Raw genomic sequence first — 23647 nt, 5'->3', positions numbered from 1 at the left:
ACTCAGTGTCTCCCTTTAGCTACCAGCAGCGTTTCAGTTTACTGTGAGGTTGTCAAACAATAAAAAAAAATATAATATATTTATTTTAATAAACAAGGCTGCGGTTTAGGAAATTACTACAAAAGATACTTCTTTTATTTAAATCCAAGCACTGGCAAAAACCAAGTTTCCTTTTCAGTAAACCAAGGAATCGTGAACGATTCCCTTAATAAAAAGAGAATAAAAGTGCATTTGCCATGAATTCTATGCACAGTATTCTGTTGTGTACAGTTTCTTTCCAACAACATTATGACGTGACATATGTTAGACCAGGAAACTGGACCGCATCACACAGATGCACCCAGAGCTGTAAGAGCATCAGGACCGGTTTTGTTTTTTTCATTTAATGTTTTTCAGTGCCTTTGTAAAGCACTTTGAATTGCCCTGAGTATGAATAGTGCAATACAAATAAACTTTCCCTGCCTATTGGAGATTTCATTGTTTAAAATAATCATGGATTACTTGAACAATCTGAGAGTAAAGAAACACACTTACGTCATCCGCATCCTTGGCCTGTTTCTTGGGTGCCTTCAGTGGCTTCTTTTTGCCTCCTGCGGACAGTAAATTAATGAGTATACAGTTAGCTGGTGGCTAAAACTAAACTGTTCTGAATTGAATAATCTTGTCAGGAAAGCAAATGAAACTAAATCTAATATTAAATTTAAAAGAAATAATTAACGCCAACATGTCTCTTCTGTGTTGAGATGGGTAAATTATTTTGAGTAGAAGGTTGTGTTTATGTATTTGAGAAACTGGAAGATTGTGGGTTCAATTCCTGGCTCCTGTCCTTGAGCAAGACACTTGGAGCGTGTGTGAATGTGTATGAAAGATGTGTGAATGGGAAAGCAGCTTATCAAGACTAGAAAAGCTCTATATAAATACATACCATAATAATTCTGATTTTCACAAAGATGGTTAGAGGAGTAGCGCCATAGCTAGAAACGGCCCTAGCTTTAATCATATTATATCACGAGAAGCCATTTCACTGATTAGACACGAGCATTACATTAAGGTTAGATGCAAAGCATGTCAGGTGACAAATGTCAGGGTTATATGTACATGTTAACCAGGGCTGCAACGATTATTCGATTAATTGATTGTTAATCAATTACTAAATAAATTGTCAACTATTTTAATAATCGGTTTTAAGTATTTTTTAACAATTAATACAAGCTTTGATTTTTAAGCTTCTTAAATGTTAATATTGAAAACATGATTTCCAGGTTAGGTAAACACTAATGTATCAATGTGAAAATTTTCACTGACCATGCGAACACTTTATTCTCAGAATGTGAACATTTTCTAATCTCGGCATGCGAACATTTTCTAATCTCAGAATGTGATTTCCAGGTTTGGTAAACACTGTTCGGCATTTTTTCATAATTTTCCTACATTTTATGGACAAAAGAGTACTCGATTAATCGAGAACACAATCGACAGATTATTCGATTCTAAAAATGATCGTTATTTGCAGCCCTAATGTTACCAACAGCTGACATTTTAATGCTGAAATGGTCAGAGGCGTCTTCTCTGCCTCGCGCTTCTAGCCGCTAGCGGCGAGCTGTCAGCTAGCTGATCCCAGCGGTAAAACACGACCCCCCAAAAACAGCCTCGTAAATTTGCTGAGAATCTTTAACTGAAAACAAAACAAAACAAATAAGGCAACGTCTTACCTTCTCTGCCGGACATGTTTAAACGGAGCCACGAGACCCTGGAGACGAAATCAAGCACACGTCTGATAGCGAGCACAACAACACCGGCTAATACGCGCTGTGAGGACCCCGTTGAGGTTTGAACCGGAAGTAGTATGACCAGTTTGTGCCTGCCTGGACGCGAAGTCTCGCCGGCTGTTGGGGTAACTCGTCCCATTTGAGATGCTGGTTACTAGTTAAGTTCCGCCGTTAATAAACATTCTCTGTGTGGAATGTTTTGCTTCGACAGTCTTGAACAAATCGGGTCAGTTTATTTCAAAGCGTTGTTGTCTGTGTGAAAGTAGCCCAGGTTACGATTTTACAAGTGTAAAAGGTCAATGTAACTGTTAGCAACGCGGAGCTAAAAGCTACAGGAAAAGGAACACACGTATTTTATGGTACAGATGACAACGTGAATCAAATAATTCACGTTAAATCTATTCTAACGACAATCATTATTTTTTACTATTACTTGTTTTGCTTGTGTACTCTGTTAGTGCTGCTAATTATTTCTATTTGAAACATGTTTAGCTCTAGTAAATTATAAATCATTCAAATAAATTATGTTTTAAATTGTTGTCCTCTCAGGTGCCTGTTGTGGTTTTAACTCCGTAGCCGCTCTGAAAGTGAATCTTTTGACAGTTTGCAAGCTGTTCCTGTGACTGCTGCCTTCTCAATGAGGTACATTCACACCAGTCACTCCTTCATCAGAGTCCCATGGTCCAATTTAAATTCTAGTAAATCTTCTGCAGGCCAGAATATTTTTGGGGCAACACGACAGAGACAAACAGCCAACAAGTATAAAAAACAGAACAAAGCAATGAGTAATGCATCTGCACCAAAGACACATAAAAACCTACATAATATTAATAACATTTAATAATCAATTAATCTGTCAATTATTTCCTCAATTGATTGATAGTTGTCTGGTGCATGAAATATCAGAAAATACTGACCAGTTCTTGTCAAACCTGAAAATGATGATCTTTTCAAATGTCTTGTTTTGTCCACAAACCAAAATTATTCAGGTTAATGTGTTTTTATTATTTGCCAGTATAGAACAGCTCAATATTTGGCAGTCAATTTCTTGGTGGCTGATTAGAATGGCTCACTATTTGGCAGTCAGTCTGTCGTTGATGGCTACATTGTGCGGCTGCAACTCACCGTTATTTTTCATAACTGATTTGATTAATCTGTCAATCATATCTGTCTAACTGAAGAAATTATGTTTTTTGTAGCACTTTGTACCACTAACCCTAATTAATTATGATTATTATAATTATTATTATTGAAACCATCAAACCATCATCTGCCAAATCAAATTATGTGGATCACGAGCCCGTGATCTGCTGCGGCGGCCCCTGGAGAGGGAGAAGCTGAAAGAAACATATTATATATGTTATACATATATAATATGTATAACATATGTATAATTATTATTTTCTGTGTCAGGTACAGAGGAGCTCAGATCTGTCGCTGGACTCATGGCTCCTGCTGCTTTTCCCGCCACTCCCTGTCTGGATCTCTGTACGGCAGAATTACTCTGGTCCGCAGCTACAGTGCGCCACATCAGCCTGGTCCTCCACCAGCACCACCTGCTGACCCTGCACCTCCAGATGGGAAGAGTGGAGGTGAGGTGGTGAAGGAGCGCGCCCTGGCTGCCTTACAGGTACGGAAAGTCTCTCTTCTCACTAAACAGCACTTCAAATAGAACCAACCTTTAACTCCGCCTCTCTCCAGCATGCAGGTGAGCTGGGGCAGCAGTGGGGTCGGAGGTCAAGTCAAGCGGCCAGCGCCACCATAAATTACTGGTGGGAGAGGTACGAGGAGTTTGTTGGGATCAATGAAGTCCGCGTGGCTCAGACCAAGGTCACTGAGGTCAGCAGACTGAGGAAAAAAAAAACACTGCAACTTTTATACACATTGATGTAAATAATGTTTCGGCAAAGTGTTATTGTGTGTGTGTACATACATACATACATATATATATACATATATGTGTATATATATATGTATTGCTCACATCAATAGTGTAGCAACATGTCCATGCTTAAAAATGAAACAGTGCTACGTCTACGACTGATTTACTGTCAAATTCAACAAGTGCTCTTGAAAACAGCCAGATAATGAGCTGTTGCACACATCCACCAACTGACTGACTAAATCCACCAACAGACTGACTGCTAAATATTGAGCCAATTTATAAATGCACCAACAGACTGACTGCCAAATAGTGAGCCAATTTATAAATTCACCAACAGGCCGCCAATATTCACCAACAGTCTGACTACCAAATAGTGAGCCAATTTGTAAATCCACCAACAGTCTGACTGCCAAATAGTGAGCCAATTTATAAATCCACCAACAGACTGACTGCCAAATTCCACCATCAGTCTGACTGACAAATAGTGAGCCAATTTATAAATCCACCAACAGTCTGACTGCCAAATAGTGAGCCAATTTAGAAATCCACTAAATAAAGTGTCATCTGTCTTTCATGCTGAGGTGGTGGCAGAATTGTTTGGATAAGGTCAAAGATTAGAGGAGTTGGATGCAGGGATCCTTGAGTCACTGCTAATGTTTTTAACATGAACTCATGTGTTAATGTTTACGTTACACTTTGTTCGAGTAGTTGGTCTTGAACAAAACATTTGACCTGGGAATGAATATTGCAGACAAAAGCCAGCTGTTTCCAGCTGTTTATGTTGCTGCGGTACGTGACAGACGTTCTTGCCTCCAGGCTGAGGCAGCCTTCATGGTGGCCAGAGGGATGGTGCGTGAGGCACACACCGGTCTGGAGACTCTGCAGGTCAGACTGAAGGAGATTCGAGACCGGCTGGACCGGGTGTCGAGGGAGGAGGCCCACTACCTGGAGCTGGCAACGCTGGAACACAAACTGCTGCAGGTTAGCGTCGGCCACGACTCTGTGGCTTACATGTAGCATGTGTGGTTTATCAGCTAATCCTTTCGACTTCGTACTTGACTTAATTTAGTCCTTGGGCTCAAACATATGACTTGATAGTAAACCTGCTCTCTGCTACCCTCTGCTGCTCCCAGGAGGAGCGTCGTCACCGGACAGCGTATGAGAACGCTGAGAGTTCGGAGAGGGAGAAGTTTGCTCTGTTTTCAGCTGCTGTCAGAGAGAGCCACGAGAAGGAGAGGACGAGAGCGGAGCGAACCAAGAACTGGTCCGTCATCGGCTCGGTGCTCGGAGCTCTGATCGGCGTCATGGGCTCGACATATATCAACCGTGTACGACTGCAGGTGAGGAGGGTTCACGACAGTGGACTCGATGCTGCATTGCTAATACTATTGTATTTTATTTTTTAAAAATACACTTGTTCTCTGCCCTCCCTCACTTGTTCTTTGTGCTCCCTCACTTGTTCTTTGTGCTCCCTCACTTGTTCTTTGCGCTCTCTCACTTGTTCTTTGTGCTCCCTCACTTGTTCTTTACTCCCTCAATTGTTCTCTGCACTCCCTCACTTCTTCTTTGCGCTCCCTCACTTGTTCTTTACCCCCTCAATTGTTCTCTGCACTCCACTCCCTCAATTGTTCTTCACTTGTCTGTGCTCCCTCACTTGTTCTTTGCGCTCCCTCACTTGTTCTCTCTTTGTTCTCTGCACTCCCTCACTTGTTCTTTGCTCCCTCACTTGTTCTCTGCGCTCCCTCACCAGGACACCACTGTGCTTTAATGCTACTCTTGACTTTATTCCTTGCCAGGAGCTGAAGACTCTTCTGCTGGAGGCTCAGAAGGGTCCAGAGAGTCTGCAGGAAGCTCTCAGAGTCCAGGCCGGGAACCACCGGTCCCAGCGGGACGAGCTGCAGACGATTATCAACAGCCTCAGGGTTGCGCTGGGTGACGCCTCCGCAGCGAGGCCTGTGGTCGATCCCGCCTCACACTCGGCTGCTGTGCCTCTCTCGGCCTTCAAAGACCTTCACACGTCCAGTCAGAAGACCCACACCCTCCTGGAGTCTCTCCCGCCACAACTGGGACAACTGGAGCAGGGACTGGGCCGAGTCGAGGGGAAATTATCAGCAGTGAAGAGGCTGCTGGACGCGACGCCTCCTGCTGGTGAGCTGCATTTAGCGGGACCAGAGAGAGGGGAACAGTGGGAGGAGTCTGAGGTGGCGGCGGTGAGGCGCTTGGAGGAGACGCAGAGGACGCTGGGAGAACAGATGAGGACAAACACGGTTTTCAGTGCTGTGTTTGCGTACACTGCCGCAGCCATCACCGTCTCTGCTGTGTACATGATGCTGAGAGGCGGTGGTTAGACGAGGCGCTGCCGGTCTGCGCGTGGTCACAGGTTCCAGTAACGGAGGGCGACCGATTTGTCCTAATATCAGCTGATGGGACAGTTTGCACCCTATGGACATTTTTGATCATGTCAAATTTGACCCGTGGGGGGGGTTAAGGACATGGAAGTAGCCGTGCTCCAGATCATGTCATGATATGCAGTTAAGTAATTTAACGCTCTCGTGACCTTCATGAGGATGTATTTAAATGTTCTGGCTGTAGAAACGTTCTGCTCCTTTTTCCAAGATAACGTTCAAATTCAACCGTTTAGGAATCACAGTCCTGAGAAGCTGAGGTCACAGACGCGTGCCGCGGAAGTCCTGAGGTTCTACCGTAATGACAAGTATATGAGAGCAGCACTCAGTTTCTCTGCTTTCTGGTATCCATCCAATTTATCCTCCACATGAGGGTCACAGGGGGCGCTGTCTTAATCCCAGCTGACATAGGGCGAAAGGCGGAGTCACACCCTGGACAGATCGCCAGCCCATAGTTTCCATAGTTGTAGAATTTTCTTGATATGACAAGCAGTCTCACAGAGTTACGGAAATGACACGATCACATGACGCGTCACAGAACAGTTAAACCTCTGCACAGGATGCATTCAGGGAACCTCGTACATTTAGTTTTCTTCTGCAGATGCAGTTCACTTGTTAAATACTTACTGCTGCTGCCACGACTAACCGGCTCATCATGGAATTCAGTCTTTTCGGGTGTTGTTGTTTATCGGCTGATCGATTTAAAAATCTGATTAAAAATCTGGATTATTTCAATTCATCTGTTAAATATTTTGGTTCGTAAAATCTCATATTGTCAGGGGGAAAAAAGTTGTATTAATAAAATAACAATAATGCCGACGTCCACAAATGTCTTTGTGATTTTCAGTTTATTGTCATAGAGAAGCAAAGACACTTATTTACATTGAAGGAATCTGAAGTCACACTAAACATGCAAAGAAAACAGTGGATGATTGTGATTGAAGTAAGGACAGCGTGGTTTCCACACAGCTTAATGCTAACGTGCTGAGTTTGTTAGTAACAGTGAAACATTACTTGGATTGTGTGAAGCATCAGTTGGTCATCGTGACATCAGGTCACCGTCTTCAGCTGACCACAGCGCTATACGCTGGAGGAGGAGGAGTCATGGCGCTCCCGTCTCCTTTCACGTTCTGCATCTGCATGCACACACACACACGTTACAATCTTCTACTGGAGGTAAAGGGACAGACAAACAGACAACATGTGACACATGATATTTGACCTCTGACCTCTTCAGTGTAGGGAGCAGCAGTTTGTCCAGTGGCCAAAGATTCTGCAGGTACAAAAATGACTGATGGTGTCTGGAAGACACACACACAAAGTGTTTTAGTTTTTTTAATGATAATTAAATGAACATAAAATATGATCCTAAACCTGGTGTTGGCGTTTGTTCCTCTGTTCTTTTATTTCTATGTGCAAACTAAACTAAAACCAAAGTGTCATCGTTCAACAGATAAAGTGGGATTTACTTTACCCAAGACGGTCAGGGGGACAAAATGTCCTCACTTAAACTAAATGTCCTCTGCCGTGTGGAGCGGTTCAGTTTGGTTCAGTACAGGACGTATGTTTGGTAGGATTGGGGCGGAGCGACAGGAGAACAATGGGTGTAATTTAGGGCAATTGGAACGAATTTGGGGAGTCGAATATAATTCAAATATTCAGAAAAGTCAATGATAATCGAATGCTCCCTCTGCCTCAGGGAGGAGACCTGAGGACAGACCGAGGACAAGATGGAGAGATTATATCTGGTCGTCTAGTCAGGGAAAGTGTCCTGCGCTTCTGTCTCAGATCTGCGGTTTACAATAATACGTGATCATTCTACAATCAAAATACGTGGATTTCAATTCAATGATAATAAAACTAAATTTGTATTTTCAACTGAGCTGCTGACGCGTCACTGGTCGACTCACCTCGCCACTGCAGTTACACGTGGCGCTGCAGGCGTAACCTGCGATGGTGGCTGAGACGATCAACTGCAACAGGCTGAAGACAGCCAGGACCCCTGAGACGCCCATCATCCGACTCTGGAGAGACACAACAGCAGGACAGTGAGAGACGCTAACAACAGGACGAGAGACACTAACAACAGGACAGTGAGAGACACTTACAACACGCAACGTTGAATTCCCTGCACATTATGACGGCAGCATGCACATTTCACCGCGGGGGTGGAGTGGCTCAGTGGTTAAGACCGGTACCCTATGTGCGAAAAACATCATGGTCGCAAGTTCGATTCCACCCCTCGCTGACTGTATTCAATTCCATTGTAAGTCGCTTTGGATAAAAGCGTCTGCTAAATGACATGTAATGTAATGAATGTTACTGCCCCACCAGTAAGTTTACTTGGAGAGCACCACCTTGTACTTATAAAATGTGAGAGTGCAGGGGAGGGAGGAAGAGCGGTATTATGTCAACACGGAGGGACAAGTGTGCTGTTGGTGGCTGCACAGTGTTTTACAGAGGATTTTATATATGAAGCTAATGTGCCGGATAAAGTCAAACGTGTGTTTGTGTGTTCGCACCACTTCACATCAGACTGCAGCCAGCGGTCGCCGTATTTAGTCAGGGGACGTATTTCACCGACGTACAAACACACACATTGTTAAGAGCACAGACTCAGTCTGATACAGTCACATACAGCAGCTGTTTATGCAGCTCGCCGCTGGCGATCAGCGGTGCTGTCCCTAAGTGTTTTTAACTGATTTACAGTTGGACAGTGTTCGGCTTGATCCTTGTGTCGGACGTCTCTTCCTGTTTCCGCGCACGCTGCCATGTTGATATTGTTAGGGAACTAGTGGAGGGAGGGGGAGAGGAATGGAACGGAGAAATCAGAAACCCCCTAGAAGAAGTGGGTGTGTGTTGCCTGTGTCTCATTTGCATATAAAGGGACCATGCACAAAACCGAGCGTTCTGAAAGGGGCGGGTTTAGCAGGGTTATTGAACTACTATGATGCTTCATCCTTATGGTATTTTGACCAAAGCATGTCACTGACATGTTCATTAGGACACCAGGGAACTATTTTAACTTGGAGAAATAGGGTATAATATGTCCCCTTTAACTTTACTCGCTCATTGTTCTGCAGTGGACAGTGTCCACACCGCGAGTAATTATGTCTCCATGTTTGTTTGGCATCGTAACAAACATGGAGACATTTACCTAAATATCAACTTAACATCTACTGTCCATTTAGGGTCATATTCAAGGGCCTTTTTTTCAATCTCGCAAACTTCAAGGACTTCAAGGACCCATGAGAACCCTGAAGGGGACATTTAGCTAAAGATCAGCCTCAGGTGTACCAGCCAGAGTGTGTGACTTGTGTGTGAATACCCTGTAGATGCCGCACTCGAAGACCAAGTCGTATCTGCAGTACATGAGAAGTCCAGTCGCGTCCAGAGTGAAGAAGATGACGCCGAAGCTGGTGGCGACCGCTGCGACGACACTGAACGCCAGGGTGCAGTTCACCTGTGAGCAGCAGAGAGACGAGACACCGCCACACAGTCAAACTCTCACCTGATCATCAAACGTCTCCGCGCACGGACAGAAGAGACATGTTCATACTCACCAGGCAGCGGCTGGGTCGTCTGGCAGCAGCCACCGTCAGAGATCCAGCTGTGATGTACTGAAACACACAAACATGACATGCAGTTACATCAGGAAACTCGCCACTCACTCTCCTGCACCAAAGTCCACAGAGAAAATCTGTGATTTTATCACACACACACACACACACACACACACACAGCTGCCTCCATCACTAAGTTCAAACGTCTTATTTTGTCTCTTCACTGTTTGAAATCCATTGTTCTGATTGACCTCAGTGACACAAAGTGACCACACGAGGCAGCAGAGGACCAGCTGCTCCTGTGGCCCCGCCAGAGGTGGGTAGAGTAGCCAGAAAATGTACTCATGTAAAAGTACTGTTACGTTAAGTAGGAGTAAAAGTACTCATGAAAATAATGACTTGAGTAAGAGTAAAAAAGTATGCAGTGAAAAGACTCAGGTACTCAAGAGTACAAGTACTGAATTTCTCCGGGTTTGTTTTTGAAATATTCAGAGCAACACAAATGGTACAAAATAGACACAACATAATATAAAACAGCAATGTTTAAATGAAGATATGTTTAATAATAATACTTTAAATAAAACAATATAAAACAAATACAGTCTTTAAAATAAAATAAATAACCCTTAAACTAAAACAATAATACATTAAATACATCACCCTTTAACTAAAAGTGCAATAAATTAAGATTATCCAATTCAGATACATCGGCACAGTAAAAGTATTGGTTAGCCGCTCAGCTGAGAGCTGAAACCCGGCGGCCAGAGTGTACAACAGAAACCCGGAGACAGAAACCTGGAGACAGGAGACCAGAAACCCGGAGGCAGGAGACCAGAAACCCGGAGACAGGAGACAGGACAGGAGAGAAACCTGGAGACCCAGAAACCAGAGACCAGAAATCCGGAGACAGGAGACCAGAAATCAGGAGACAGGAGACCAGAAACCCGGAGACAGGAGAGAAATCCGGAGACAGGAGACCAGAAACCCGGAGGCAGGAGACCAGAAACTCGGAGACAACACTTGTCATGTGACTCAACTGGCTGCATTTGATTGGCAAGATTTTGTTAGCCACAGCCAATGTTATGTTTTTATTGGTTAAAATATTCACGTTATAGAAATGTTGGCTGAAGACGACCTCAGGGAGAGAAATAGATCGCACATGGCATTAAAAAAAAGTAACAAGCGTCACTTAGCCAAATGGAATGGTGTAAAAGTACCGTTCTTTTTTCAAATATATACTCAAGTAAAAGTATGTTGTAATAAAACTAATAAAACTACTCCTAAAATGACAATTTATCCAAAAAGTTACTCAAGTATTTGTAACGGAGTAAATGTAGTGCGTTACTACCCACCTCTGGACCCCGCTGCGAAAATCACTGATTTTCTCTATGGACTTTAGTGTGGGAGAGTGAGTGGTTTAAAACTTCAGTTTCCTGGTGGAAAAGTCTGTCTCACAGTGAGATGAAGACGTGAAACGTGTTCTTACGACGTCGTAGACTTACAAGAAATGCACTGAATATTTAAGAGAATTAGAAAAGAAACTTTCAGAATACAAACGACCAAATTACTGACAAAGAATTCAACAAAAATAAACGACATTTTGACGGATGAAGTAGAAAAAAAGAAATATGTTTTTGAAACAGAATTATTATGAAATAGGCCCAAGAAAACAGCATTTCTAAAATAAGAGGAGCTGTGACGCATGAAAAGCTAAATTATTAAAAGTTGAAAGATGTGGGGCGCATGACCAACCTGAAGAATATGTCAAAACGGAGATAGAATGTTTTCCTTTGAATAATAAGGAAGCCTTAACTTTTAAAAGGTGGATAAATAGATTGTTGTTTGTGGAGAACGGTGTGCTTCATTCCCACTACTGACATATTTACAGTTGATAATGTCCTTTATAATATGAAGGCCAAATAAACAATAAGGACTTTTTAAAAATTTTTTGCTTCAAGATGAAAAATGAGGAGACAGACGGTAATCTCCAGATTCTTCCAGAAGAGTAATCGTGTAAGAATAGTTTTCTCAGACAAACCATGACAAACACAACTGTATGCATAAATATATGAAAGATTAACCACATGGAATAAGCAGACAATAAAGCTGGTGTTCAGGGAAGACGGAATAAGAAATGTATAAACTGTGAAAAGATATTTTTTATTGTCTTTTTTATCAGGGTCAGCCAAGTCTAACTGCCGCCCAGTATTAACTCATGAAACATATTCTACTGTAAATAAATCAGTGTAATTATAACATTACCTGAAAATGATCTTACTTAACATCAGTCTATGATCTCCTGTTGTCAAGAAGTAAAAACACTGCTTTTCCCTCTGGACGTTACAATGAAAACAGCAACACGACTCACAAACGCAGCTCCCCAGACGAAGATGCCGCTGACAACTCCAAGTGTGTCTGCACGAGGTGTCATCGCGATCCCAAACAGGAAAATCATCAGGCCGATGATGATCTGAACCGTCTGCAGACAGAGAAGGGGACACACATTTAACAATTACATCTTTATCTCAGACTACTGGGACTTTTTTCTGAATATTACAAGAAGAAAGTCGTAATATTACAAGAAAAAAGTCATAATATTACAAGAAAAAAGTGGTAATATTACAAGAAGTCGTAATATTACAAGAAGAAAGTCGTAATATTACAAGAAAAAAGTCATAATATTACAAGAAAAAAGTGGTAATATTACAAGAAGTCGTAATATTACATAAGTAATATTACAAGAAAAAAGTCATAATATTACAAGAAAAAAGTGGTAATATTACAAGAAGAAAGTGGTAATATACAAGAAAAAGTGGTAATATTACAAGAAGTCATAATATTACAAGAAGAAAGTCGTAATATTACAAGAAAAGTCATAATATTACAAGAAGAAAGTAAGTAATATTACAAGAAAAAAGTGGTAATATTACAAGTGGTAATATTACAAGAAGTCATAATATTACAAGAAGAAAGTAATATCGAAAAAGTGTAATATTACAAGTGGTAATATTACATAAGTAATATTACAAGAAAAAAGTCATAATATTACAAGAAAAAGTGGTAATATTACAAGAAAGAAAGTGGTAATATTACAAGAAGAAAGTGGTAATATTACAAGAAAAAAGTCATAATATTACAAGAAAAAAGTGGTAATATTACAAGAAGAAAGTGGTAATATTACAAGAAGAAGTAATATTACAAGAAGAAAGTAATACTACAAGAAGTGGTAATATTACAAGAAAAAAGTGGTAATATTACAAGAAGTCGTAATATTACAAGAAGAAAGTCAGAAGAAAAAAACTTGTAATATTACAAGAAGAAAGTCGTAATATTACAAGAAAAAAGTCATACTATTACAAGAAGAAAGTGGTAATATTACAAGAAAAAAGTGGTAATATTACAAGAAGTCGTAATATTACAAGAAAAAAGTCGTAATATTACAAGAAAAAAGTCGTAATATTACACGAAGAAAGTCGTAATATTAAAAGAAGAAAGTCGTAATATTACTATTAAAAAGTCGAAATATTACAAGAAAAAAGTGGTAATATTTTTTTTTAAAACACTAAACCCTATTGCCTGAACCCACTGAACCCCATTAAACTGAGTGAAATTCAGCAGAAGATCATTGAGGACCATGTCAATTTTGAGGGTATCAACAGTGTCAGCCTCGCTACTGTTGATCGTGTCCTCAAATGCAACAGACTGCGCATGAAACAGACTGGATAAGGCCTGCCAGAGGGTTTTTCCCCCGTCGCCTGGCCAGACAAAATGTGGCCTGTGATGTGGATGAAGTCCTGTGGAGACATGATGATGTGGTGGAGTAATAAACTATTTGTGTACTTTCTTTTTACATGGGCTTACTGTACACAAGTGGCAAATGCATAAGATTTCTGTTTACGTGTAAACATTTCAGTTTTTTGTCTTTTTGTACAAGTGCTAAATGCACAGGTTTTTTGTTCTGCAACATGCATTTAGCCTACAGTGAAGAATAAACATTTATTTCTCCAGCTTCATGTCCTGAGCATTGTGTTTTCTACATAGTTCAGTTTTGAGCACAGATTGAACTGTTCTGAGGTGAAAGTTTGGTTTTGCAAGAAGAGTCTGAGGTTTTGTGAATGTAGCTTGAAAATGGGGTTTTGTGTTCACAGTTTAGAGAAAAGGAGAGCAGCTTTCAGGAAATGTGTCGAAGCAATCGAGAACAACTGTAAAAAAGTCGTAATATTACAAGAAGAAAGTCGTAATATTAAAAAAGTCGTAATATTACAAGAAGAAAGTCGTAATATTACAACAAAGTCGTAATATTACAAGAAGAAAGTCGTAATATTACAAGAAGAAAGTCGTAATATTACAATAAAAAAGTCGTAATATTACAAGAAAGTCGTAAACATGTGACGTCACACGCGCACACACACACAGCTTGTGAGTTATCAGCAGCACTAACGAGTCTCATTAACAGTCTGTGATGCGTTCACTGACCTGTCTAAAACAATAAACTTCAGTATTATTATCATTATTATTATTATTATTATTATCATACACTTTTTTTACTCGTTATACAACTACTTATTAAATGTTTACGCCGTAATTTCAATGACGCAATCAAAAGAACGCCATTTTACTCTACTGTGTTCAAGTGAAAGAACTTAGACTGACCAAGACAGAACCGGACTATCTTTTCTGGGTGTTTGTCCGAACACACGCACACACACACACGCGCGCTTGGAGGAAATTAAAGGTGTATCCTGTGTTTTCTCTTACCCCCAGCGCCAGTGGTTGTCCCTTGATGAATTTCTGGACGCCCACTAACGTCTGCGTGTTCTCACCAGCGTTAACGTTAGTGTTAGCAGGGAGGACGTGGGTGACGACCACCATGTCCCCCACGGTCGTGGACACGGTTGAAGACATGACGAAGACACAAGGAATGGTTCTGAGACTGTGGACTCTCTGACTGCGCCGTTACCCCGAATGTAAAACGACACCCGCCGCTCTGACGCCACGACGTCATCACTGACATTATCACTGAGCTCTGATTGGACCGTTAGATCGCGCGCGCACACACACACGCACACAGTAAGATGACATTTCCTGAACTTGTTTTCCACTAGATGGCACTGTGATAGATAGATAGATAGATAGATAGATAGATAGATAGATAGATAGATAGATAGATAGATAGATAGACAAACAGACAAAAAGGTCATAATAATGATTGTCATAAAAACATTTTAAAAAAGTATGAGGACAAATGAACGAGCATGTCAACAGTCATAGGTTGATGCAGTTAATGTGAAAGTAAACAGACTAATGACACATGTGAACATAACATAGATAATAATAAATAACCCTCATAGCACAGTGGGACACATTGTTGTTTTTGTAACTCTAAACAGACCGCTTCGTTTGACCATTATGAGTCATAGCCTTAGTTCAAAGCTACAAAGGGAAACGTTAGTGAATATGCAAATAATGGTGATGTTTATGACATGAAAGACATTCAGACTACAATAGTTCAAAGGAGAAATAAAATGTGTGACCTCACACCTAGAGTTGTGTTTGTGCAGTTACTCTAGTGAAAGCAACAAAGTGATGCAGTCATTTTTGTAGAAGCTGTCACATTTTCAGAAAACTCCACCCACAGAGCAGGTAGAGTCTTACGAGTATCATTATTATTATTGTTATTATATGCTTTGCTCTGTGAGCTCATTCTTTTCATATCAACAAATAATATGAATAACTTGTTTTAATAGAATCGTCAAAGTGACACTTTTTTCTTCCCCCATTTGTGGGATAGTTTGGTCGGTAGGAAGTTAAGTACTCTGATCAAAATATTAAGACCAGTTGAAAAATGGCAAGAATTTACATTTTGCACTGTTGGATCTTAAGAAGGTTCTAGGTTGTGCTTCAAAATGCAAAAAGAAGAAATGAGAAAAAAAAATTAACAACCATTAAACTGAAATAGGCTGTTCATCAGCAAAGCCTAAATCTTCACAAAAATGTGGATTCATTTTCTGTCAGGTATCCACACTGTCATGACCTCCTGATGGCAAATCTGACGTGGTCAGATTGTTGAGCTGCATCAGCAAGGCCTCTCGCAGCGTGCCATTTCTGCTGAGGTTGGACAGTCATTTTAAACTTCTTTAAAGATCCTCAGAAATATGGAACAAAAAAGTCAAGTGGTAGACCCAAAAAAAATTTACCGTAGTAAATTTTTCAGGTAGGTAGGTCTATCAGATAGAGATAGATGTAGATAGATAGGTCATTGGTCGATCTCTCGATACATAGACAGTTATCAGTGTGAGCTTCACCACTCACAGCTTGCTTGGACTTCTATTACCCCCATCTCCAACATAGCCTGAAGTTCTGCCTGAATAATTTTCCTCTTGTGTTCTGGCAGCCGATAGGGTCGTGAATGCACTGTCACACCCGGGGTGTTTCCCTGTGAGAGATGGTCGTCAACAGGGACCGGCGCTGACTGGTTCGAATTACCTCCGGTCCCAACTCATCTCTCTTGATTACCGTGGTAGCCAGAGAAACAGCTGCCATCTCTCTCCAGCCTTTGAGGAGGTTGAGGTGGTAGATCTGTGTTGCTCCGCCCCTGTCAGAAGGCACAACCTCATAGTCAACATCCCCCATTGGCCGTGTGACCACAAAGGGCCCTTGCCACTTGGCGAGGAATTTGGAGCTAGATGATGGTAGCAATACAAGCACTTTATCTGATGAAAACTGTCTAAGTTTTGCCCCTCTGTTGTACAGATGCTGCTGACGTTCCTGGGCCTGGAGCAAATTCTCCCGTGATAACTGACCCAGTGAATGGAGTTTTGCTTGCAGGTCCAGGACGTTTTTGCTGGTGCTTGAACCCACCTCCCAGTTTTCCTTAACCAGGTCCAAGACACCCCAAGGTTTTCTGCCGATCAGGAGTTCAAAGGGAAAATATCTCGTGGAGGCCTGGGGAACCTCCCACACTTCAAACAACAGTGTCCAACCATTTATCCCAATTACGGCTATCCTCGTGCACGAACTTGTTGTTGCTGTCTTGTTAAACCGCTCTACCAGGCCATTGGTCTGGGGATGGTAGACACTGGTCCGGATTGAGCAAATGACCAGTAATTCGTGATGAGTCTCTGTTGAATCTATGTTTTTTCCCTTTAAAATAAATTTCCAGAGCCACTACTGGTTAATCGTGAATATCCCCATGCAAACACCTCAAGATTGGTCGAACCAGACGTCTATTTTGTGACAATCTTCTACAATAATCACAAGATAGATATTCTTACCTCCTAATCTGCCTCAGCCACAGGATCATCGTGTCTCAGCCATGCCGTCCACTGTGTCCATGACACGGGGAAGCACAGTGGTCGTCACCCATGTCCACCCTGCTAACGCCGCTGAAAACGCACAGCAGCACAACTTGGTGGGCCAACCAGAGGCGCTGGGGGTAAGAGAAGGCACAGAATGCACTTTTAATTTGCATGGTTTCATTATTGTTTTTTACTTCATGACCTGTCTATTTGAAGCCACTGTGAAAATTCACATCTGTTTTTAATATTCATGAAAGGAGGGTGATTGAAGACGTGCACAACTGTGCAAAAGTCTTCTGAGGTGTCCACCTGGTGTCGCTCCACTGTTATGTAGCGTGTGGTAGTACTAGAGGGGAAGGAGAAGAAGTGATATGAAGAGATCACCTTCCTTACTGTGCTGCATGTTTACAACCTTTGTATTCAATATAATTACCTGAACCCTAAAGTCGGCCTCCTGTGCTTTCTACTGCTTGCAACATAACAGACGGCTCCAATAAATGCAGTAGCTGGTGTTTAACCAGGGAGGGCAGTAAATACACAACATGTGCAATTTTAATACTTTAGAGTCTAAAGTGGTTTACACTTTAGTGAGAACACTGGTTTAGAGGTTTCTGTCTTGTGATGTTTGTGGGAACAGCAACACGTCTGACACTGGTCTGAAACACCTTCTCTCTACAGACGGTTCAGATCATCATCCTGTTTGGGATCGTAACGAAACGTAAGGCAGATAATGAGCAGGACGCACTCGGAGTTTACAGCGGCGTCTTCGCCTGGGGAGCTGCGCTTGTAAGTCACTGTTTCACAGTTCAGTATGAACATGTCACTTCTGTTTCCTCATTCATTTCTTATTCTTTCTTTCTTTCTTTCACTCTGTGGATCAGTGTGAGTGTCATCATGTGTCGTCTCTGCTGCTCACAGGTGAACTGTGCGATGGCGTTCAGTATCGTCGCACTGGTCTCTGTCGTCATAGCTAGCATCCTCTACTCTGTGGACGGTGCAAGGATTTCACTCGACTGCTCCGAGTACGACAATGACTACTACCACTACAACAGAATCTCCCAGTACAACTGCCTCTTATACAAGGTATTAAGAAAAACACAAGTTCACACATTCTGGCTGAGTGTTGATGAAAGTGTGTCAACTTCTCCGTGTCTCTCGTCCTGTTGTTTGTGTTTTTCTAGAATCTGATACAGGTCTCAGGAGTCCTGTCCATCTTAAGCCTGTTGCAGTTGATCATCTCAGCGGTCATCATTGGTTACACCTGCTATGCCGCGTGTAACTGCAGGGAATAGGTGAATGAATCCATCCTTTTTTTGAATCTATCTTTGATATTTGTGTATTCTGTGTAAGTGTGTGTGTGTGTGTGTGTACCACTCTACCAAAGTGAATTCTACCAATTCACTTTGTCAACTACTTCACAAAAAAGTAGATGACATTCACTCTTCTTTCTCAACCCCACCTCCTGATCTCACTACTCTACCAACCACAAAGTCATCTCCTTCTCTATCTCAGGATCAAGTTCTCTCCCTAATAACCTCTGCCCGTCCGACCTCCTGCCCCCTTGACCCTATCCCTTCTCACCTTCTTCAGTCAATTGCTTCTGATCTTCTTCCTTTCCTCACCCATGTCGTTACCACAACGACATGGGTGTTTGTTGCACAACAGTGAAGTGAAAACATCACTTCCCAGCACTGACAACTGGTTGCTTTCCCGACACTCTTAAAGAGACCTGAGTGACCCCCCCCTTAAAAAACCCACCCATGACCCGTCTGAAGTAAATAACTACAGACTTTTCTCTCTTCTTCCTTTTCTTTCCAAAACTCTGGAGCGTGCTATGTTTAATCAACTCTCTTCCTACCTTCACAGGAACAACCTTCTTGATCCTCTTCAGTCTGGTTTTAAAGCAGGTTCACTCGACCCAAACTGCACTTCTTGCTGTCACTGAGCAACTCCACACTGCCAGGGCTGCCTCTCTCTCCTCTGTGCTCATCCTCTTGGACCTTTCTGCAGTGTTTGACACAGTTAACCACCAGAACCTTATTTCCTCCCTTAAAGAACTAGGTTCCTCAGGCTGTGCACTTACCCTACTCTCATCCTATCTCCGCTTGTCTGACTGCCATCTCTCAGTGGATGTCTGACCATCACCTGAAACTCAATCTCGACAAGACTGAGTTTCTTTTTCTCCCAGGAAAGGGCTCTCCCACCACAGACCTGACCATCACCCTCGACAACTCTGTGGTAACTCCCTCTCATACCGCAAGGAACCTGGGTGTGACACTTGATGACCATCTCTCCCTCACTGCCAACATTGCTGCAACACCTCGATCTTGCAGATACATGTTGCACAACATCAGAAGGATACGGCCTCTTCTAACCCAGAAGGCAGCACAGGTTCAGGTCCTGGCTCTTGTCATCTCACGCTTGGATTACTGCAACTCCCTCCTGGCTGGTCTCCCTGTGTGTGCCATACGACCTCTGCAGCTCATCCAGAATGCAGCAGCTCGACTGGTCTTCAACTTACCAAAATTCTCGCTTGCGTTCCATGCTACAAACGGCTCCGGTCCAGCCTACATCCAGGACATGATGAAAACCTACACCCCAGCCCGCCCACTCCACTCTGCATCGGCAAACTGGCTTGCTGCCCCCTCACTGAGTGGATCGCAGAGGCATTCACCAAACTCAAGACTGTTCGCTGTCCTAGCTCCCAAATGGTGGAACAAGCTCCTTATGACTAGCACTTTATAGTTTGGCTTACTTGAACCACTTCCTTACTTCTAGCTCTTGTTTGTACCCAAATGTTTAAATGCACTCATTGTAAGTTGCTTTGGATAAAAGCGTCTGCTAAACATGTAATGTAATGTAATGTAATGTAATGTAATGTAGTGTAATGTAATGTAATGTAAGACATTTACAGAATCTTTAGCCACTGGACAAACTGCTGCTCCCAACACTGAAGAGGTCAGGTCAAATATAAAGTTAAATATATTAACAAAATATGTGTGTTTGTTAACATGATTGTGTCTTAAAGGGCTAGTTTCAGTTTTTGTTGTTTTTTAAATTGTGGTTGTATAAGATATTAAAGGTAGGTAAACTGGTCACTATGTGAGTGTTAGAGTGAATGGTTGTTTGTCTGTGTCCCTGTGATGGACTGGCGATCTGTCCAGGGTGTGACTCCGCCTATCGCCCTATGTCCTTTACCTCTAGTAGAAGATTGTAACCTGTGTGTGTGTGTGTGTTCATGCAGATGCAGAACATCAAAGGAGAAGCGAGCACCATGATTCCTCCTCATCCTCCAGCGTACAGCACTGTGGGTTCCAGTGTTTAAGGACTCAAGGAATCTCAAGGATAAGATAGGATAAAGAAAGTGTTACAGTAGACTCAGAAAACTGCTTAAATCATGATTCAGTTTCCAGACGTATGCATGTTCAAACAGTTGTGATGTTTGTGTTTAGGAAAATGAAATCACAATAAAGAGTTAATTTGTCGTCACCTGACTACTTCTTCCTTCATCACTGTGTCACAAGGGTTTTTTTGAGCACAAATGTAGGCAGAGAGGACGTAATGATAGTTCCACCAGGGCCGGCTCTTGGCATAGGCGATATAGGCGGTCGCCTAGAGCGCCATCTGCTGGAGGGGCGCCCCTCCAGCAAAAAAAATTTTAAAACAATGAAAATAAAAATGATTTTCTATTCCCAGTCGCCCTCATTTGTGTGTTCTCTCTTGAAAAGAGCATCAACGGTGAAGTGTCTAGGCAGGTGTCATGCTACAATTCCATGCTACAAACGGATCCGGTCCAGCCTACATCCAGGACATGATCAAAACCTACACCCCAGCCCGCCCACTCCGCTCTGCATCGACAAACCGGCTCGCTGCCCCCTCACTGAGAGGATCGCAGAGGCACTCGCAGAACTCGAGACTGTTCACTGTCCTCGCTCCCAAATGGTGGAATGACCTCCCCATCGACATCCGGACAGCTGAAAGCCTCCACATCTTCCGACGCCGACTAAAAACACATTTCTTCCGACTCTACCTCGACTAAGACGACAAAAAAAAAACAAAAAAAAAACTTATGACTAGCACTTAATTGTTTGTTCTACTTGAAGCTCTTACTTACTTCTAGCTCTTATATGTACCCAAATGTTTAAATGCACTTTTGTAAGTCACTTTGGATAAAAGCGTCTGCTAAATGACATGTAATGTAATAATGTAATGTGTCATTTGATGATAGATGCTTTTCCTGCAAGGAAGTCCAGACGTGTACAATTTTAGTTGAAGTGAAAGACACGCTGGAAAGAGTTACCTGAAAGTTTGTTGTTGTTGGTTGCTGTAATTCAATACTTGAAAGTTGAGATTTTTTGCTGTTTGCTGTTGTTGTTCAAATTAAACATGTGTGATTGTTCATTTCAATCACACATGGGGGGGGCACCGGAGAGCAATCTCGCCTAGGGCACAAAATTAGGTAGAGCCGGCCCTGAGTTCCACAGTTTATTGTGCACTCAGAAAACAACTTAAATGTCAGTATCTCAACTAAAAGAGTTTGAGTGTTCAGCAAACAAAACTTAAAGAGTCAATATCTCTACCAAAGGAGTTCCAAGAAATTAAAAGACGCTCAATAGTTCACAAAATGCCACAAAAGTAATCCACAGGCGGTTAGTTCAAAGTTGAAACTGTACAACCCAGTCTGTGGTCTCCTTAGCTGTTGGTAGTTAAGGCAAGGGAATGAAGTGTGCAGCCTTCGAAAAGCGATATAACCAAACCACTAACCAAAATCACTGTATTCCCTTGGGATTCTGGTAGGCCTGTGGTGAAATCCATGGGATCATGGGCGGTGGGGAGTGGGAGCCGTGGTAAACCTATGTTTTAGCTCTTCAAATGCCTTCTGTGCTGCCTGGGTCCAGTTAATCTTAGATGGGCTCCCTCTAGTGATTTCAGTGATAGGGGCCGCCACTGCACTAAAACCACAAATAAATCTGTAGAAGTTAGCAAACCCTAAAAAACGCTGGATCTGCTTCAGATACGTAGGGGCAGGCCACTCAGTGATAGCACGTACTTTACCAGGGTCCATCGAGATTCCATCACAGCCAACACAATACCCTAAGAAAGAAGTATTAGTGGTGTGAAACTCACTCTTCTCTTGACATACAGATTGTTTTGGAGTAGTCTTTGAAGAACTTGTCTGACGTGTTGAACATGAATCTGTGGGGACTCGGGAAAAATTAGGATATCATCCAGGTAAACAAGCACAAAATGTTTAAGCATGTCTCTCAAAACATCATTGATCAGAGCTTGGAAAACGGCTGGACTATTAGATAGTCCGAATGGCATAACAAGGTATTCGTAATGTCCGTTCTGGGTGTTGAACGCCATTTCCATTCATCCCCATTACGTATGTGAATCAAATTATAGGCATTTCTTAGATCCAGTTTTGAGAAAATCTTGGCTCCCCTGAGTCTGTCAAAGGAAGTGGTCATTAAAGGCAATGGATATTTATTCTTAACGGTAATCTTGTTAAGGCCCATAGCCTTAGTCTCAGGTAGAAATAAACTCTTCCTCTATGGGCCATAGTATCTGGCAGCATCTCAATGGCACAATCATAAGGGCAATGTAGGGGTAAAGTGGCTGCTTTAGTTTCGTTGAAAACTTCAGCCAGGTCATGGTAGGGTGAAGGGAGTTTGGAAAGATCAGGGACATTAAGTGAGGCTGTAAGATAACATTTTGGAGGTCTACAGACTGTGTTGACAAGGACGGGGTCTTGGAAGCAGGTCTCCCAAGCTAGGCCCCAGCGAAGCAACTCACCTTCCCCCCATGAGAACTGTGGTTCATGGATCTGCAGCCAGGGATAGTGAAGAACAACAAGATCGTGAGGAGTCTCAATCAAAAAAAACTGGATCATTTCAGTGTGAGAGTCTGTCATCTTTAAAGGTTTGGTACGGTATTTCAATCTCCCTGAGCCAATGGGCCGCCCGTCAATAGCTTGGACCATGAGAGCCAATAGCTTGGACCATGAGAGCAACTTCCTCAAAAGGAACCTCAAGCTGCTGGGCTAATGTAATGTCTAAAAAGTTCTCTGCAGCCCTGGAGTCAACTAAAGCTGAAAGTCTCACCTTATATTCTTGTTTCTCCCTCCAACTCAGAGAATGCTATTACCAGCCTTGGAGTGTGAGTAGGGGAGGTGACTGCTCCACTCACCCGGACGCCCCCTTTTCTCTGGTAAGGACTGCCTTTTCCCTGTAGTCTTGCACACTGAGCACGAAGATGGCCCGAAGTCCCGCAATACAGACACCTCCCTTCACGCATTCCTGCTGTGTCTCTCCTCTGGAGCCAGGGCGTGAACATCCAAGCTGCATGGGCTCCTCCCTCGCCTGCAACTGGGGCGTGGGCTAGCTGAAGAGAAGAAAGGTCCTCCTTGGTTTCACTCTCTTCGCTGTTCTCTCATGCGCAGATCCAGGCGGGAGGCCATGGTGATCAGGCTTTTGAAGGTACCTCTCCAGTCGTGGCTTGCCAGCTCGTCCTTGAGTTCCTCGGAAAGGCCATTGTAGAAAGAGGTGATAAGGGGCTCTTCCTTCCACTCACTCTCAGTGGCCAGTGGCGTCCCTACTTGCCCTACTTACCCTCACTGGATGGTTGAATACGCTCTCCAGTAGAGAAAGAAAAGCCTTGCTATCTGAGCACTCTGGGGAGTGGCCCACTCCAAGGCTTTCCCAACCAAAAGAGTGACAATGTATGC

At 42.6% G+C, this 23647-nt stretch overlaps 3 protein-coding genes and 1 long non-coding RNA gene across 7 annotated transcripts in view; 2 read left to right on the top strand and 2 right to left on the bottom strand.

Moving 5' to 3' along the window:
* Positions 1-1843, bottom strand: part of tma7 (translation machinery associated 7 homolog) — a 5461-nt gene extending 3618 nt beyond the window's left edge. The window contains exons 1-2 of the mRNA XM_044023498.1: positions 1713-1843; positions 535-590 (exon numbers count right to left, since the gene is read on the bottom strand). Coding sequence (XP_043879433.1) covers positions 535-590; positions 1713-1728 — 72 coding nt within the window. The 5' untranslated portion in view covers positions 1729-1843. The remainder of the gene's footprint in view (positions 1-534; positions 591-1712) is intronic.
* A 13-nt stretch (positions 1844-1856) lies between these two features.
* On the top strand, positions 1857-6413 carry ccdc51 (coiled-coil domain containing 51). 4 transcript variants are annotated; one of them, XM_044023489.1, is made up of 7 exons: positions 1857-1926; positions 2319-2411; positions 3183-3399; positions 3471-3608; positions 4471-4635; positions 4788-4994; positions 5451-6413. In XM_044023489.1, exons 2-7 carry the CDS (start codon positions 2407-2409, stop codon positions 6000-6002), a joined length of 1284 nt encoding a protein of 427 aa, XP_043879424.1. In that variant the 5' UTR covers positions 1857-1926; positions 2319-2406; the 3' UTR covers positions 6003-6413. The 4 variants fall into 4 exon arrangements, with proteins under 4 accessions (XP_043879424.1, XP_043879423.1, XP_043879422.1 ...); XM_044023488.1 differs by having other exon boundaries at positions 1857-1995; XM_044023491.1 differs by having other exon boundaries at positions 1863-1894.
* Positions 6414-6888: 475 nt separating this feature from the next.
* Positions 6889-14623, bottom strand: LOC122767919 (membrane-spanning 4-domains subfamily A member 4A-like). The gene is made up of 7 exons (XM_044023494.1): positions 14381-14623; positions 11991-12101; positions 9623-9679; positions 9388-9522; positions 7970-8083; positions 7289-7360; positions 6889-7195 (listed from the first exon to the last, which is right to left on the bottom strand). Exons 1-7 carry the CDS (start codon positions 14525-14527, stop codon positions 7124-7126), a joined length of 708 nt encoding a protein of 235 aa, XP_043879429.1. The 5' UTR covers positions 14528-14623; the 3' UTR covers positions 6889-7123.
* Positions 14624-17913: 3290 nt separating this feature from the next.
* Positions 17914-20329, top strand: LOC122767925. The gene is made up of 3 exons (XR_006360259.1): positions 17914-18003; positions 18102-18212; positions 20165-20329. It is a non-coding gene; the product is annotated as an uncharacterized LOC122767925 (long non-coding RNA).
* The last annotated feature ends 3318 nt before the right edge of the window (positions 20330-23647 follow it).

Source organism: Solea senegalensis, linkage group LG4, assembly GCF_019176455.1.
Source record: "Solea senegalensis isolate Sse05_10M linkage group LG4, IFAPA_SoseM_1, whole genome shotgun sequence".
Taxonomy (NCBI): domain Eukaryota; kingdom Metazoa; phylum Chordata; class Actinopteri; order Pleuronectiformes; family Soleidae; genus Solea; species Solea senegalensis.
The sequence above is the reverse complement of the archived record's forward strand: the minus strand, read 5'-3'. Positions and strand labels throughout refer to the sequence as shown.